At 39.8% G+C, this 17,646-nt stretch overlaps 1 protein-coding gene across 1 annotated transcript; it reads right to left on the bottom strand.

The window, feature by feature from the left end:
• Nucleotides 1-9,794: 9,794 nt before the first annotated feature.
• PRDM13 (PR/SET domain 13) lies at nt 9,795-16,096 on the bottom strand. The gene is made up of 4 exons (XM_075202835.1): nt 15,845-16,096; nt 14,291-14,422; nt 13,950-14,070; nt 9,795-12,193 (listed from the first exon to the last, which is right to left on the bottom strand). Exons 1-4 carry the CDS (start codon nt 15,983-15,985, stop codon nt 10,683-10,685), a joined length of 1,905 nt encoding a protein of 634 aa, XP_075058936.1. The 5' UTR covers nt 15,986-16,096; the 3' UTR covers nt 9,795-10,682.
• Nucleotides 16,097-17,646: the final 1,550 nt, after the last annotated feature.

Below are 17,646 nucleotides of genomic sequence, written 5' to 3'. Positions count from 1 at the left end.
GTCAGTGAATACAGTAGAATAATGCAGATGATGTGGCTTGCTTCAAAGGTCCAGGCTTCAGGAGGGTCCAGTGTAATGCAGGTCATAGACCAGTTCAAACGAAAATATCCAAAGGTGGGGGTCAGCTCTCCAGGGGATGCACTCCGATTTTCCCGCCAATAATCCAGTTTAAACTAGTCTATTTACATTACACAGACAGTATCATTTTAAACATTTATTCCCTATCATCGCTAACTAGTATGCAATGTGCTATCTCTTCGGTGAATGAACCGGACAACTGAGGATAAATATGGGATTAAAATTATACTAAACATGACATATTTCCTGTGACCTGAACCTTTGATTTTACTAGCATGTATATAACTTATAATATTAACCGTAAATATTGCTACATTTCAACATAAATAACAAATGTGTATGTTCATGTGAATGCGTGTAAATGTGTAAAACCTGTTATTGCCACGTGTTGCAGCTGGATACGCTTCTCCCCGCCGTAGCGTGCGCTACGCATAATTTTCAGACAAAGACGATCAAGTTTGCTAGATATTAATTGAAATGACTTTATCCAATTTTCTGACTTCGACAGAATGTATATAAAATGGCACATGATTATTGTATAACTTCTTGCATAATTCCACTTATATAAGAGTGGAAAAAAAATAACAAATGTGTAAGCTACCTGGCAACTTTGCTGAAGCAGGTAGACAAATAAAACAAGAAAATCAACTACTCTCTTTTAGAAGTCTTTTGCTGGGTTGTCATCACCTATTGCATTTCAATTGAAGTTGGTGATTTCCAGGATGTCACAATTTTTTCTAACTGCTGGCAGTAATTCAGTACAGAATGATAGTAACACTAGTTTGCAGGGGCCAAAATAAGGAATAAAAGCAGCATACCAACATTTACAACACTGTACATTTATGTCAATAAGGCCAAACACTTGCATTCACCAAAGGACCTTGCTTTTTCAAACACTTGGACACTTGGCATGAACTGCATGTTTTTTTCATGTATTTTGAAAAGAATGTCATCATATTTGTTATATTCATTGAAGGTTCATATTTCATTGTCAATAGCTTGCAACATGGTCTTTGTGACACCTTCAATATGAAGGACAATATGTTTTGTAGGATTAGCCATAACGAGTATACTCAAGCAGATAAAATGTACGACAGTTAGCACAGGCTGCCTTGGTCAGTACAACTGCGTGAAGTCTTTATTTCTGATTGTTACCTTTACATCAATATTTTTACAGCCTCAACAGTTTATCTCATCTTATGGAAGCTTAGAGTCCATTTCACTTTTTCCCTCTCTGAATAGAAAGAATAAACACAACAAGTACCATCAGTTACATGTAAACCACAGACAATTGCAGATAAATAACTACCTTTATTATCAAAAGGTTTACAATTTCCGATTAGAACAGATAACAACTTACAGGTGTCGGGGTTATGCTCCAAAAAGTAAAACTGTAGCTCTTAGGTCTAGGGGTTGAGGGAAGCTTAAAGTCAATTTGCATGCATATCTTAATGTATTGATTCGAAGAAAACATTAAAAATGTATAATAGTGAAAGTGTTTATTTTGACCTTACTCTGCAATTTTAAGACATGACCTGTATCCGCTTAATCTTTGAAGCCATAATAATTACATGTCCATGAAAAATAATATGTAACATGAAAACTGACACACAGGTTATGTGCACTGTAAAATCCATAACGATTAATCAAACATTTGTTTTCATTTTATACACTGTACTAAGAAAATGACTGAATCTGATGGGTTGCTATTGATTAGCACACCTTTCACGTACGGTAACCTGTGTGACAGTTTCAGAAATATCCCTAAAATGTCACTAAATGCTCATGCAAACCAGGGCCCTTCACAATTGCAGATTAAAAATGTGGCACAGACTTTCCCATCTTATCCAGACAAACTATTTCTTGTGGCAAAAGAAAGCCACAGGTGTAAGGATGCAGAGTTTGTATTCATGCACCATATTTCATTCCACACAGCACACACATCCTAGCATATATATCAGTTGACCTCGATCCTACACTATTTCACCGGCTATTCACTGTCAAAAAAACATTCATCTCCCTAAGGCCTTGTATGCCGGTGTGTAAATACTAAGCATTAAACACACATTTGTAAAGTCTAAAAGCAGATTGATGCTGGTAATCTGAAAAATATTTTAAAGAGAATCGTTCTGTACACAGGCACATTCTGACATGCGTTTGCGTCTCTTTTCTTTGCTTTACATCAATTTCGATGTTACCTGCAGCATTCAGAAACAATAATGCTTGGTTAAACAATGGAGTTCTATGTGAGTGCTCATTAAGCTTTTGCCTTGCATTATTGCCTTACCCACTTGTGTCAAAATACATGCATTCACTAGCATTTTTAATGTTAATGAGAGCATGTAATAGGGTATGGGAATTGGTCCCAATGACTCATACAAACTTGCATTTGCACGTGCAGTTGGGAGCATTTGCATTGCAGGCCATCTTTAGGATGCTTTGTGTTTCATTTAATGGCATTCATCACAAATATAAGCACTCACTACCACAACATGTGACACACATTTGACGTACTGTGCCACTGGTGTTTTAGGCACAGAGACTGGCTAAGCAGCCTTAAGGTCCATACCCACAGTGTTGCACTGCACCTGAATTGTGATTTTAACACATGAGGGCTTTCAATGGAGAGGGGCAAGGATGAGATAAAAAGGGGGGAAGCATGGAGTGAGAATTTGGGCAGAAGGAGGCTTGTCAACAAGGGTATAGTTAGGTGGGACACTGGTAGACTTTGATGAACAGATGAGTTTTTAAAAGAGTGTTTAAAGCTTGAGGCTGGTGGATTGTGTGATTGGGTGTGGAAGTGTCCATAGATGAGACACTTCCACATTTCCATAGATGGGAAGTGGCACAAGAGAAGTCTTGGAGGCGGGAGTTGGATGCGATTATCAGTGGTAGCTAATGTTCTGGTCAACAGCAGAGCGGAGAGACTGGGAGGGAGGTTGGAGTAAGTTAAAGAGCTTTGTTAGTGAGGGCAAGGCGTTTAAATTGGCAGTACTCAGAGACAGATGTGGAGAGGAAAATCAGTCTTGCTACAGTGTTGAGGATGATAGAAGTGGGGAGATATGGGCGGTAGGGAGACCAGACAGGAGGAGATTGCAGTAGTTGACACAGGAGATAATAAGAGAGTCACTGACGGCAGTCGGTGTCACAGTTGAGGAAGGGTTTTATCCTGGTGATGTTTTGAAGGTGGAAGCCACAGACTTGGTAGAGATACTGAATGTGGGAAGTGAAGGATAGGATGAAGTCAAGGGTGACACCCAGGCATCAGACATGAGCAACATTAGAAAGTGTAGCATTATCTACAGTGAGAGAGATCTGGAAGTAGTGTGGTGTGGGAGGAGTGGGTAGTGCAGATCTGTTCCAGACACCAACAGCAGAGGGAGCAGATTGATAACTTGGGGCAACCTGCATATTTTTACTTCTAATAGACCAAAAGGATGTCACAGAAATGACCCATTTGGATCATTTTAATACTCAACATGTTGGGGGCAACGCCGGGACCGCCTAGATTATTGTGAATAACTGGCCTCTTTATCCAGAGAGTGGAGTCCCTTCTGTGCACAGCAACACAATGCCCATGGTCACCTCCTGACTTATGTTCCTCCTCCACCCCCTTCATGAAGACCACTGCGTCAAATAGGGGCGGACCCAGAATGGGGGGGATTTTGCATAGCCACGACCCTCCTTCCCTCTGACTGGTTGGCTCGGTTGTCCCCGTCCCCTTTCTTCCCAATGATCGGCCCTCTCAGCAGAAATTTTAAGCTATGCAGATTGCTGCTAGAAAGGCCATTGCCCTGATCACCCCCTTCTGGATCCACTAGTGGCTCCAACCCCCAATGCTCATTGTGCAACTATCTGCATTACTTCCTCCAGCATTGTGCATATCTCTAGTAACCCCCGGTTTCTGACTCCTCCTGTTTGCCTCTCTGTAAATACATCTATCTACCCCATTTGTGCCCCTGTCTCCCCTTTGTGCATGTGTTTGTGCATCTGTGTCTCCTCTTTGTTTAAGCCTGTGCCTTTCTTATCCTATCTTTGCATGACTGTCTATAATTTTGAATCTGTACTTCTTCCTCCCTATCTGCCACTCTTTGTTGTTCTCCCTTGGTAATTGTGACTCTGTGCCTGCATTGTGATTGTCTTTCCTTTCTTTCACCCCCTTGTGCCTGTCTCTCTTTGTCCCTCTAATCGTATCTATCAGACCTACCAGCTCCTATGATGTGTCCCCACCACACAATTTTATCCTGTGCTCCTCACAAACCGCTTTTCCTTTTGACCTGCACCTTATCCCATCTTTTTCAATATTGTTTTATTTTTTTTAAACACATTTTATCTATTTAAAAAGACATTTTATCTATTTAAAAAAAAATCCACTTTAGTGAAAATTAAAGTCCAAATTTGGCAAGCCGGCTCAAAGACTGGACTGACAAAGCAGTAAGTTAACCCTTCTGGCTTCAAGCTAGTATCAGTGAGGCAGTGCTTGCTCTGGGCGCCATGACCCTAAACTACACCTCTGGATCTGGGGAGTTTGGAGACTCTAGAGTTAGTGAGGATGAGCTTTAGTTAACATTGGGACATTAATGAGGAGATATCAGCAAGACAACTGTAAACATGAAAAAGGAGTGAAGGTGAAAGGTCAGGGGAGTAAAGGTCAATTTGAGGACAGCATTTTAGAGGTGGTACTGGAGACCAAACTAGTTCACCAATGGGGGTGTAGTTCTCAAAGAGAGCTGTATAGTAAGAAGAACAGGTGGTTGAGAACAGAGCCTTGTAGGACTCCAGTGGGTAGAGGAAGAAGAGGGGAGGAGGAGATGGAGGTAGCAACACAGAGTGAACAAGTAGAGAGGTAGGAAGTGAACCAGTAAACAATAGTGCCACAGAGGCTAGTTAAGTGAAGGGTGTGTACGAGTGTGATCCTTATTCAAGGGCATAGAGAAGATCATTGGTGACTTTAGTGAGGACAATCTTTCTGAAGTGAAGGGGAGAAAAGCTATATTGGCGGTGCGTGAGGAAAGAGTAGGAGGAGAAGAAGCTTGTTAGGCAGTTTTAGGTAAGCCACTTGAGCAGTTTGGAGGTAAATGGGAGGTGAAAAATTGGACAATAACTGGAGAAAGAGGCAATGTCAAGAGAATGCTTTTTTTGAGGATAAGTAAAACGAGTGTATTTAAAGAATAGGGGTAGATGACTGTGGAGAGAAACAAGTTGAAGAGGTGGGCTAGGTGTAGCCAGACATTGAGAGGGATGGAGCACAGAAGGTGATTGAATATGAGGCAAGTAGAAGGGGCATAAGATAACAGAAGTACTCTGAGATTGAGCAGTAGGAAGAGATTTATTGATTGATGAAATCAATTTAGACTATGAAGCTGATTGCATAGACAAAGACTGTAATGGAGAAGGATAAAATGGGAGAGGAAAAGGGATTTCACAGAAGAGGAGCTGAATGAAGCAAAGTGGCAATGAAGATTGGGTGGAAATAAGAGACTTCATGTAGGTTTGTTTAGAAAGAGAGAGGGCAGAACTGTAAGATGAAAGAATACATTTGAAGTGGAAGAAGTCAGTGTTAAAGCTAGATTCCTTAAGGTAAAATGGGAGCCCTTAAGAAATGACCTAAAGGAGGACTTTTGTAAATCTTGGGTCTGCTTGCAGTCCCACAGCTGGGGTTTAGAGCACCAGAGGTTGTGCGTGGTGATAAGGGCAACCAAGTCAAGGGCTATGGTGACAGTGTGCTAATACAGCCATGCTATGCAAAGGAGTGACTATTTCAGAGAAATGAGAGGGAGACAAGTTTGGCAGTGATATTAGGGTTATGAATAGGGACATTTAGATAACCCAGGATGAGGAAGTGTATGTCAAAGGAAAATAAGTGGGGGACCCTGGCAAGCAACATTATCAAGGAATAAGGAGATAGTTCCAGGGAAATGTTAGAGGACCACAACACGAAGATGGGATGGATAAAAGAGACAACTGGAGTGGACCATGAAGGAGGAGAATGAGGGAGATAGCTCATTGGGGATGACCTGCAGCCGGGAGAGAGTAGGATGGCCACACAGCTGCCTTGTTGGTCTCCAGGTCTGGGAGTGTGAAAAAGTAGAGACCCCTATAAGAAAAGAGATGCAGGGAAACTGGTATCAGGGGAGTAAAGGCAGGTTTCTGTGATGGCAAGGATGTTAAGGGAGATGGAAGTGAAGAGATTGTGAATGGAGGGAAGGTTATTGCAGAAAGATCTGGCATTCAAGAGAGTGCAGGAGTAGGGGAGAGATGCAGATAAGGTTAGGAGGTTGGCAGGTACACAGGGGGAAATATTATTGGAAAGGAAGGGGGTGGGAGAGAAGAGTGGGAACAAGGCAGAGTAGATAGTTGGGAGAGATGTCCCTAGAAGCCAGGAGAAGGAGTGAGGGAAGGAGGAGAGCATGGGAGGAAGAATTGTGAAATAGTGATTTATTGTGATGAGAGTAAGTGGGTGAGGTCAGTAGGTAATTGGGAAAGCATGTATCGTGGAAAGTGATGCAGGGGGGACGTATAATAAGATGTGTGGTGCCTGAGGGGAGTGAAGGAGGGGGGAAGTAGTGAAGTAAAGAGCGAAGTGTGGTGAGACTGTTGAAAGGGTAAATGTGATGAGGAAGGAAGATGTAGAGGAAGCAGGGTGGTGGAGTAGTTGTAGAGAGGACAGCTCTTCAAACAGCTGAGCAAAGAGAGTAAACAAGGAACGGAAAGTCATAGAGCAGGAAGGGAGAATGCGGAGCAATGTAGAATAACAAGGAGATGAAGAGTGATAACATTAGAGCAAAGAGTTGTGGACTAGCATACAAAAATCTGGAAACATCTAGAAGACACACTGGGGTCATGAGTTTGATTCCTGACCATGACATTATCTGTGTGGAGTTTGTATGTTCTCTCTATGTTTATGAGGGTTTTTTCCGGGGGCTCCGGTTTCCTCCCACAATCCAAAAACATACTAGTAGATTAATTGGCTGCTATGAAATTGACCCTAGTCTGTCTGTGTATGTGTGTCTGTGTGTATGTTAGGGAATTTAGACTGTAAGCTCTATTTGGGCAGGGACTCATGTGAATGAGTTCTCTGTACAGCGGAATAAGTGGCGCTACATAAATAAAAATTATGATGATGATGATTGAATATGATGATGATGAAAACAAAACACTGCAGGAACTGGAGTGCTAGTGAGAAAACATAGTGTAAACATATAATAGTTGAGAGAGAGGTAAGCAGCTGATCAGTGAGAGCAAAGTGGGTAAGAATAATTATTGATTGTGAGTGAGAGGTTAATTTGCACTTGTGTAGATCAGTGAGTGAGGTGAATGCAGGAGGCAGAACATTTTGTGGGTGCAGGGGATCGAGGAGAAGTAGTAAAGAGAGACTGATGATGGTAAAGGGTGAAATATGATGCTGGAGAGTAGTTAGGGTAGAAATATGGTGGGAGAGGTAGGAAAAAATATGGGGTACTGTAGGCAGGTGCATGATGGTTTGATATCGAAGATGTAGATTAGTGTAGATTACATGCAATGAAGAGAGACTGGGGAGAAGCAGCTGATTCAGGTATAGCAGTGCACTGAATGAGGTACAGTTGCTTTAGACCAGGTTTTGTCTTTTGATTTTGTGGAGTGTGGAGTGTCCAAATCCAGATCAAATTTGTCATAATTGAAATGATATACTGCAAATTCATGCTGCAAGAGGCAGGTATATTTTTTAGGGGGAGTGGGCTGCTACACTGTCCAGTTATGTGTTTGGTCATTTCAGTTATTTATTTAATTATTTATGTTGGGAGCTTTCCTATTAATTTAAATGGCCCGTTGACTTCAATTGTGGCTTCTACATGTAGAACAAACACTGGAAACCCCATTCAAAAGTGTGGGCTATTAAAATGAATGGGAAACGTATTTGTGAGTACCTCCAACACATGTCAACTGCTAGTGAATCACATACCACATGTTTAGCATTCATGTGTATTTTCACATATATTTGCACTATTTTGAAGCAAATGCAATGTCAGTGTATAAGGGTCCTTAACATAAGCACTTCTAATGCTCTCTTCAAAAGAGGACAAAGCACAAGATTTTCTCTACAGTATTATAATTTTGTAAGATCCTTGTGTGCAAATCCTAAGGTCTCGTGTACATTGTTCTCCAAGACACAGCACTGATACTTACAGAAACAGCTTCACATCTGAGCTCTTGTCAGTCCAAAGCATGTACTATGCTGCTTGCTACAATATGCTCGTCAAAATGAAAGATTTCTTAGCCATGAGATTGAGAAAAATATATGTACATAATTTTATTGCATTCAGGTATAAGTCTACTTAATTATTTACTGTCAGTGTGGACAGCACATGTGGCATGACATAGAGATGAGTTAGAGACTTGAAATGTCTGTGAAAAACCATAGCATGACCCCACCAGTCTTGCCATACCCATGAAATTAACAGAAGAAATGGTAACAACCATAGTGCGTGTAGATCAGGTGCCTGGTTGACTTACTGGGCACATGAAATTCTCCAAGAGCTTACTGAACTGCCTGCAATAAAATAAAAACTGCAGGCTTCATACAGTTGTGTGTTCATGGATCAGCTTGCTAGTATAAAAAAAATGTAAATGCACATCTGACATCTTGTGTTTGAGGCTTCACTTATATTTAAAATGGAAACGGCAAATAATGATGCCTCCAAATAAACAACTCCTTTCATGTATATACTATAAGCATGTATTCTTTTTTTTACTATTTGTAGCCTTAAATTGGAATTTTAGTCTCTTGACATTATGTGCATATTGACAAGGACATGTTCTAATTCAATTATTTCTAAGGAGCTGTGTTAGTTTAATATAAACTGGCACTGCATGATAAGGGGAAGAAACATTTCTTTAAAGAACAGAAACATTGAATTCTGTAATTGTTACTACTGTGGACAAATGTAAAATTCAAACCAATGCATTAAAAATAGTTCAGATACATAAATGTATAAGTGACCTGAATAAGTTTCAGATACTCAGACTTTTGTGCCTTAAGCAGTTTGCCTGAATTTTTCATCACTTTGTGAGTGGTCTGTTATGCACATCTAGGACCTCATTTAGAGTCGAATGCAAAGTCCGTTTTTAGGCGCATCGACCACAAAACCACTATCACACATGTGCAGCAAGCACCATTTCCGCCTGCATCTTGGACGCAATTTACACCTGCGACAGCTTGCGGCTTAGTACGAGGCATAGGGCGGAACGCGCGGAATTGTGAAGGAGTGAACTTGTATAATATAGACACAGCGGGTGTAACCCCGTAAGTAAATCCTGGACGCAGTAAGGCGCAGGCGCTACACACGTCAAAGAAGGGCTTAAACTGTGCGGCAGGAATTAGATGCCGCAAGTAGTTAGCTAGCTGCACAAACTGGTCGCAGCTCGGTAGGGTATTATGAGTGGGACGCAACTGAGGTTGCATGCCACTCGTAATACCCCCCAAGTTGCGGCACAATCCCACTCCTACTCTTTCATGTAAGTCTTAGACTCACATTGCGTCCGACTCTAAATGAGGCCGCTGGTTGCTAGAGATCTTTAATTTTATATATATATATATATATATATATATATATATATGCTAACATATGTTTGTGTTTTAGTAAGGAGACGAAAAACGTTGCAAATGCAAAAGTGTTGTTTTCAGGTGTTGTATAGTATCAAATATTTATACAATTCAATGAACCCTCATAGTAATACTAGTATGAAATAAGTGATTACAGATACATTTTCCAGTTTTCAAAGTTTCAGCATTACTTTGTCAAGAAGTTTATTTAGAAAATAGCATAACAAATGTAACCAAGACCAAATAACTGTACCCACTGTACACCATCTGTCATCAAAAAAAAAATCTACACAAATGTTAGGGGCTTTTTGTTACAACAGTTTGGTAATTGGATATGGGTCTAAATAGGGTAAATGCACTAAAGATAAAAAATAAATTCATGATTTCCAGTTTTCTGAAAGAAAAGCATGTAATCAATGTTTTATCGTGTGAGCCATGAAAGCAGTGGTATGGACTGATGTGAAATACTTGTATGTTTAGTATTGGGGGGGACACACTCAGTTGAGAAGACCAAGGCACACGATTTAGTGAATGAAGGTCTGCAACTTCTGTGGTTAAATGGATTCAGAATACTATGTAAGTTGTTATGACTGGCCTTATGGAAATCAAACGCTCCCTGTCCGCCGTGGTATATCAGAAATGACTACAGAAACGTGCAGCCACCACCCAGAAAGACCAGTCCCTGAGATTGCCAGTCATACCTGATACTGGAGATCCCAATAGAGGACTGGAGAAAGTTATAATGTGATGCTCGACTCGTTATATATGCCATTATATCCCCAGTCATTAAACGTGCAACTGAGTTTGATCATCTCAAGGAAACTCTTAAAAACAAGCTTTACTGTTTATTGCGTTTCCGCTTGGCAATCATTGTAACAACTCTGTTATTTTATGCCCAACGGAGTATTTTGTTATGTTCAAAACCACATAAATAGACACACCCTATTACATCCTGTATATGTACTATACATTTTCATATAATTATATATAATTCGATTTAGAGATATAAAGGTATGAGCGTTTATTTATCCTGGCTCAGTGTTCCTATCTCTGGGTCACTTTGCTCGTCTGTGAAACATACGTCCACATCACTGTCATTGTCCTCGCTCTTGGGTTCTGGTTGGGGGTAGGAAGGGTCATTCTGGACCTCTTCCTTGCTGCTGAGGCTCTGGCCCGGGTGCCTGGACTTTACATGTCTTTCCAGGTCCCTTCTTCTCACAAGTACCTTGCCGCAGTGCTCGCAGCGGTACGGTGTGTTGCCCTCTGCATGCAAACGAATGTGTTTGTTCAGGTTACTGGGGTCACCGAAAGGCCTCAGACAGACCTTACACTTGAGTGGCTTGTAGCCTGTGTGAGTCCTCATGTGGATCTTCAGGCCGTATTTCCGAGAGTAGAGTTTGCCACAGTAGAGGCACAAGTGGCCTTTTTTGGGTTTCCCAGTGCCTGAGGCTGTAGAGCCTGCTAAGCTCTCCAACCTTCCAGTCCTGCTTTTCTCTGCTGCTATTTCAGAGAGTTGGTGATTGTGCATGGCTATCTCACGGTCTATGCTAGTAGCGATAGAGCCAATTTCTGGGTTCATAGCTGGTCCGGCATTGAAGTAAGACATAGACTCTGGGTATTTGAGAAGGTTACTAAAGTGAAATTTGAACGGATAATATGGAGTACTGTACAGGAGCTCTCCATTGTACACAGTGAAAGGCATAACTGGGATATTACATTCCGCTGAGTAGGACTTGATGCCTTCAAACTGAGGGATGGAGAACCTCTCGGTGAAGTGTAGTCCTGTCTGTGGGATCTGGTTGTAGCGACTGTTGGGAGACAGACTGGTATGGACACCCCTCTCCACATGTTTGAATGCTGATGTTTCCTCCAAGTGGGAGAGAATAGGAAATCCTCTCAGGCCAGTGCTACAAGACAGGACAGTAGATGAGCCGTCACTTGGGTGCAAGCACTTGGAGTGGTGGTTGGTCACAAGAGCTTCATTTCCTGAGCGACTTGGTTTGATGCCTCCCAAAAGTTTGCTAAAGCCAATGCTATTGGATTTTGTGTCCTCTCTGGTAGCTTCAGCGTGAGGCAATTTGGATAGTCCAGCTGGTTTGAAGGCCGATCTTAAACCTGGATAAAACGTAACCCCATTGCCTCCACAAGCATTGCCCACTACACCAATAAATTGTCCATGGTTTCTTGCAGAGGTCACGGTCATATCCAGGGCTCTGTCCTGCTCCTCTTTCCCAAGTGCTTTTTTGATCACCCCCAGTTTATTCAAAGCCGGGGATAAGGACAATTCCCTTTTAATGGAGTCTCTGGTTGCACAGTTGGTCTGCAGATGGCTGCCCCTCAGTGAAATGCTGGAATTGGGCACCCCATCAGCGACTTTAGGAGATACATTAAAAATCTCCGTGGCTCTGGCGTGTTCGTTAGTAAGAAATCCTCTGCTGTTATTTAGGGCACAGTGAAAATGGATGTGTGCTTTTAAGGTGTTCGGAAACTTAAATGTTCTCCAGCAATACCAGCAAATATAACGTTCTTCCCCTGGTGAAGAAAAATAAATACATTTAATAACCAGTTCTGTTTCTTATTCTAAAATGCAACCAAGACATACATTAGATCTTGCGGATGTCTTTCTTCTGCACACATTCATATAAGTGTGCACAACATAACAGTGCAAGAAACAAGCAGTGAACGTGGGAACAGTGATCAAGCCTTATAGGTGTTAATAGTTATTTAACCATTCTTAACTATTTTGTATCTATAGTACTAAGACTCTTACGGCTAGCCCTACACAGCTGCTGTAATGGGATCACAGGCGGAGATGGCTGCTCATTGCACTGGGATCTGGCCCATCTGTTGACATTAGGAGAATAGGTAGCGTATGTCGGGCAGTTTAGGATTCTTTTTAACAAAAGATTCATCTAATGATCATGATCTCCCACTAACAAAGCAGAACAGTACGAACACAACCATCCTTCTTCCTCGGATACAATGTTAGCACTGCAATACCCTAATCTAATTAACGTCTAGAGCATCTGGGTACAGTATGATCAAATGTTTAACCTCTCAATTATATTCACATTACTACTTTAACTGCAGTATTATTAGTACAGACAGTTGTGAGCACTAATATTTGCTTCAAACAATAGTAAAATATGAAAAGGGAAACTCTTGTGTAAATATGCAAAATATATTTCGCTTGTTTTGAGAAATGGATTAGGAAAAGGTTACATTAGCCGTCCTAATCCTATTACTGAGAACTGGTGGCGTGGCGGGATTACAGGAGTTTCTATGTAAACCACAAATTTCAGTATTATTGTTCAAGTGAAATCTCTTAAATTGTCATGCCCTGTCAGGGAAACTGAAAATTTTCATTTTGATATCCAAATGCTCCTTTTCAACAAAAGACAAATAAAGCAGATAAACATTCTGTAATGCGTTCATCTTCAAGTATGAACCGCAATTTCATATTTGTTTCACATAAATCGGGATATCGATCATTTATTTCTCTGCGATAAAGTGCATGTTTTATTTTTTTTCTTTTATAAGGTTAATAAACAGAAACATAGCTATAAATCCTTTCCAGCTCAGTGCCTACAAATAACCCGTATGTTATACTCTTTCAACCACTTGTTAACTAGATTCAAACTTAATTTATAAACATGGGAAAGTGTAGAACGTCTGTGTTACAACAAAAGCAATGGAATGTTTGTGGTTTATATCTGTAGTTTTTGTCGACTTTTCGTTTACATTTCATTAGTCAATATTTTGCGAAAGGCAAAATAAATATCTCAGTTTGTTCAAATTGAAAGGTTGTAATTCCATTCTTCAATTCCATATTTATATTTCAGAATATACAAAATATAATCTATATGTGTATATCAGCTGTTGCATGTGAGTACTTTATAGCACATATTGTTTATCACTTTCTATTCATTCTATTTACCGTATAGATAGGGTCTCTGAAATCAAACAATGTATCTCTACAATTTAATATGCAATAATAAAATGTCCTACATGCATTTAAGCATGTGTACATTACATCATCACTAAATATGCAATATATAGCATTCCCTACAGGGTTAATCAATCAGAACTGCTTCCGGTTATATAGGATGAATATATAACTATGATTCGTGTGTGTATTTATAATAGGCTTAGATATTCAGTACTGAATGATATAAGCAGCAACGCATCATCCTCACCATGCCCTAAAGTGAATCTGATGTATGAGAGCAGATCCACAAACAGCGTTCAATAGTAACCAATAAAGCAAATTATTTTTATTTTCATATACCTTTTTCGTCGTGTGTAGGGGTGGCTGTAGGGGAGATATCGAAGCACTGAGCTAGGGAGTTAGAGTACCAGGCGGTGAGCTCCTCGCCTGGCTGCACCTCCCGCATTGTTCTGTAATATATCTGTAGAGAGGAGAGATCACCTGTTACTCGTCTGTTCACAAGAAAGTCCTCCCTACAACAGTAGTAAATTGGCAACAATATGGTTAATGATAGCGATAATCACAGTGTGCTATTACGCGGAGTAAAATAGTGTCAAATTGGAATTAATTATTAAGAATTACTAATTTCAGACCCAATTAACAAGGGTTCATTCCCTGACGACGCGGTAAAATATTCGTACCTGTCCTCCAGGTAAATCGGAGATCGCTTCCAAATTCTGTTCTTGACTATTTCTGGCCGCACGGATTAACCCTATCCACTCCGAGGCAGGGCCCCCAGCTTCGTCCACCAGCTCCCCTCTCACAAAGCGCACCTGAAACATGAAGACATCTCGTCACCTTATTGCCCTGTCTCTTAACATTGCATTCTAATGCAAAACAACATTCGCCCATTTACACATGAACAAGAACTTTGAATAAACGAATAAACCTGTAGTATGACAATGACAATGCTTTTCTTATTAGAATACGGAAAAATTAAATATAAAGTATGTCATGCGTAAAGCAACACGTTTTGTATATGTCCTATTTCCTCTATAATGATTTGATTTATCTTATTTAGCAATTTTGACCCAAGATCTAATGGGGGAAAACTCGACTGAAGGACATGTCTTCTACAGAACGAGACCATATTGTAAAATACCATATCAATGTGGCTGAATGGGCATGCAATAAAAGTCATCGCAACAATACAGACTAATGTGAGAAACCAATGGAGCCAGATGATGAGAAATAAATTTGGGGAGTCTGGCAGAGCGTTTAAAAACAATTAAAAGACATTAAAAATCAGAGCGGAACGTGTGACAAAAGCTATTGATTTGGGGCCTTTGTAGATTATGGCAATTATTTACTAGTAACTGTTTTTTATACGCACTCATGTATTTTTCATTATTTTTTAATGTTAATATACTTTTTATACGTTTTTTAAAACATTAGTCTTTAATAAAATACCTTTCTAATTCTAATGCTATATTTTAATGCTAGATTTTTACTGCTATTGGCTCGAATTTATTGCTGAGCAGAAAATATATATAGCATCAAAATAATAATAGACACCTAAATAATTCAATTGTTTTAATATAAAACAATTGTGTATGCATTTTAAGATTCCATAATAAAACCAATAACGTGTAAATACAAATTCTTAATACGATTAATTAATTAGTTAATTAATTAATTTATCAACTGATTAACAAATGTCCTATTTTAATTTTATCAATTTATAGCCCATTAAAATATGTTAATTGAGCATTAGCTGTAACTTGCAAGTGAACTGGTAAAAAAATAATTTATCTGGTCATTGATTAAATATGAAATATATTGCCCAGCAATTTTAATAATAAATGAATTAATTTGATCCTTATAACAAATATTTAAAGCTGTATGCACATTGACGTCTTCTGATTTTATCCGAGACACCTGAGAAAAATTCATGCCAAAGCTTTTGCATTTATTGTAACTTGTTCGGACCATTTCAGCGACAACACTTTTAAATCCAACGTAAAATGTAACCTTGAAGGAAGCCCCTATTAATATGTCCCTATTAGAGGTGTTTGCTAAAGTTCTATGTTCTGTGAAGTGGTCCTCCTATCTTGCATAATGTTAGTGTCTTTAGAACTGTCATTTAAGTATTCTGGAGAATTGGGTATATTTCCTTATCTTCATAAGGTAATGCTGCCCATCCTGGCCACAGTACACCTGATATGCCTTGAAATAACCATCCAGATAGGAAATACCTTTTTCTTGGGTCCAGGCTCCCTGCGGTCTGACAGGTACTTCCCCAGTTTAAAGATTCCCACAATGGGACCCAGGCGCAAGCCGGCTGGGATGCAGGTCTCTGCGCTGACGCTGATGGCCGGAGCCCGGCTTGTGTGCATGCTGCCTGTAGATATGAACAGTCAGGGACCCCAAGTACCTCTCAGGGATGGAGTGACAGAGTGAGAGAGAGAGGAAGGACAGCACACAGGCGTATCTCCGCCCGCAGAGTGACGCGCTGCTCTCTACACGCCGGCTTTTCTATAGGATCGGGAGGGCTACCCCCTTGGCACGTTGATGCCATAGGGCTCAGAGTTTGGTGAGAGAGTTGAGCTGTTCCAGCAGCTGCAGCGTTTCATTCGAGGGGGTCACATGGAGACTTTCCCTAACCCTTCTGCATAATCAGCTCCCATGAATGGTAACCAGACAATGGTCCAGGCGACCTTCCCATTCCAAAAAATCCAATTTGTCAAGGGCAAAGAAAAGACTCTGGTGAATCAAAGGTCTGGAGAGACCATTAATCCTCAGCATGGGGTATTGTCCCATAGACAGTTACGATATTTTAAGTGACAAATCCACTGTATAATTTCTCCATAAATTTTACTTTCCCTTATTGTTCAGCGACAAACCAGTTTTGCAAAATAAGTGACTATTTTAAGTCTACTTGGCTGACTCTTTTGAGGTTTAATATACTTCAAAGATTTTTAATTCTCTCCCCTTGGCTTTATTGCAAAGAACTGTTTAACAAAGGGACCAGGAATGTTTAAGGACTTGTTAACTCCTATTGATTCCTGGCGTGTGCCAAACAAAACTTGGGCAGGTACTTGATGGGAAAACACCAGAAATCCCTACAACTTTTTAGTAAGTAACGATCATTTCATATGGTTGACTGACTGAAACAATTTCTAATTTGCTAAAGTATGAAGTGCACATAAGGACCGTGATAATTTAACTTCAATACTTGATGAAATATTTTAATGATGCATACTCTTTAATATAACATTTTGGAAATTAAATTAGTATGAACCAATGTACAGAAGTCATCCCTTTAACAGTTCTCTAATACTCTAAAGTACATCATGGTGTGAGCGTTACTGTTAGCTGTTCAATAATAGTGTAGTAGTCAACACCCCTGAAATCTGAGTTTGATTTTTTGGGGGGTTTTAAAAAATTTTATTTAAAAACTCCCTTAATAAAAAAACACCCTACTCCATCCATCCGTATATATCACTTATACAATGGGACACTAAAAACTGAGATTAATGATGATTTATGCTATTTTAGTTGATTCATTTATTTTAATGTAGAATCCTGTCCTATGTACATGAATATTCAAATAAATCAAACACAATTATTCTGTCTATTTTGCAATGAATTGTGTGTTCTGGTAACGATCTCATATCATATAAACAACTATAAGAGACAAGACAACCAAATAACAAAGTGACGGTAAAGCTATATATTACAATCATACACTCTCACACAGTACACACCAGATCGCTGGCCCCTTGTTCTTCTTTCAACATATGTAACTGTAAGGTATGTTCAAAAAAAGAAATTGTTTTCTTGGACTGTCATAAATTGATATATATCATATTTAAAAAGGATATCATTGTGTTGAAACTTTCATGTTTTGTAAATTTAGCTATTTGACTACTATTTGCCTTTAATTGTTGGTTATATAATTGTATTGTCTGTTTTATCAATGTGTGAACAATCCTGTCACCATGAGTGTTGCCATTATACTATAGACACTCTTTTGACAATAGCAGTAGTTCTGAGC

Source organism: Mixophyes fleayi, chromosome 3 (genome assembly GCF_038048845.1).
Source record: "Mixophyes fleayi isolate aMixFle1 chromosome 3, aMixFle1.hap1, whole genome shotgun sequence".
NCBI classification, from domain to species: Eukaryota; Metazoa; Chordata; class Amphibia; order Anura; family Limnodynastidae; genus Mixophyes; species Mixophyes fleayi.
The sequence above is the reverse complement of the archived record's forward strand: the minus strand, read 5'-3'. Positions and strand labels throughout refer to the sequence as shown.

What these genes read in the sequence shown, in the direction of transcription:
- PRDM13 (XM_075202835.1), bottom strand. Translation starts at nt 15,985, where the DNA reads ATGCACACAAGCCGGGCTCCGGCCATCAGCGTCAGCGCAGAGACCTGC. An exon ending in AGCCTGGACCCAAGAAAAAG is followed by an intron (nt 14,423 to 15,844) that starts GTATTTCCTATC and finishes TTCATGTTTCAG; the next exon opens with GTGCGCTTTGTGAGAGGGGA. An exon ending in CCGATTTACCTGGAGGACAG is followed by an intron (nt 14,071 to 14,290) that starts GTACGAATATTT and finishes TCCTCTCTACAG; the next exon opens with ATATATTACAGAACAATGCG.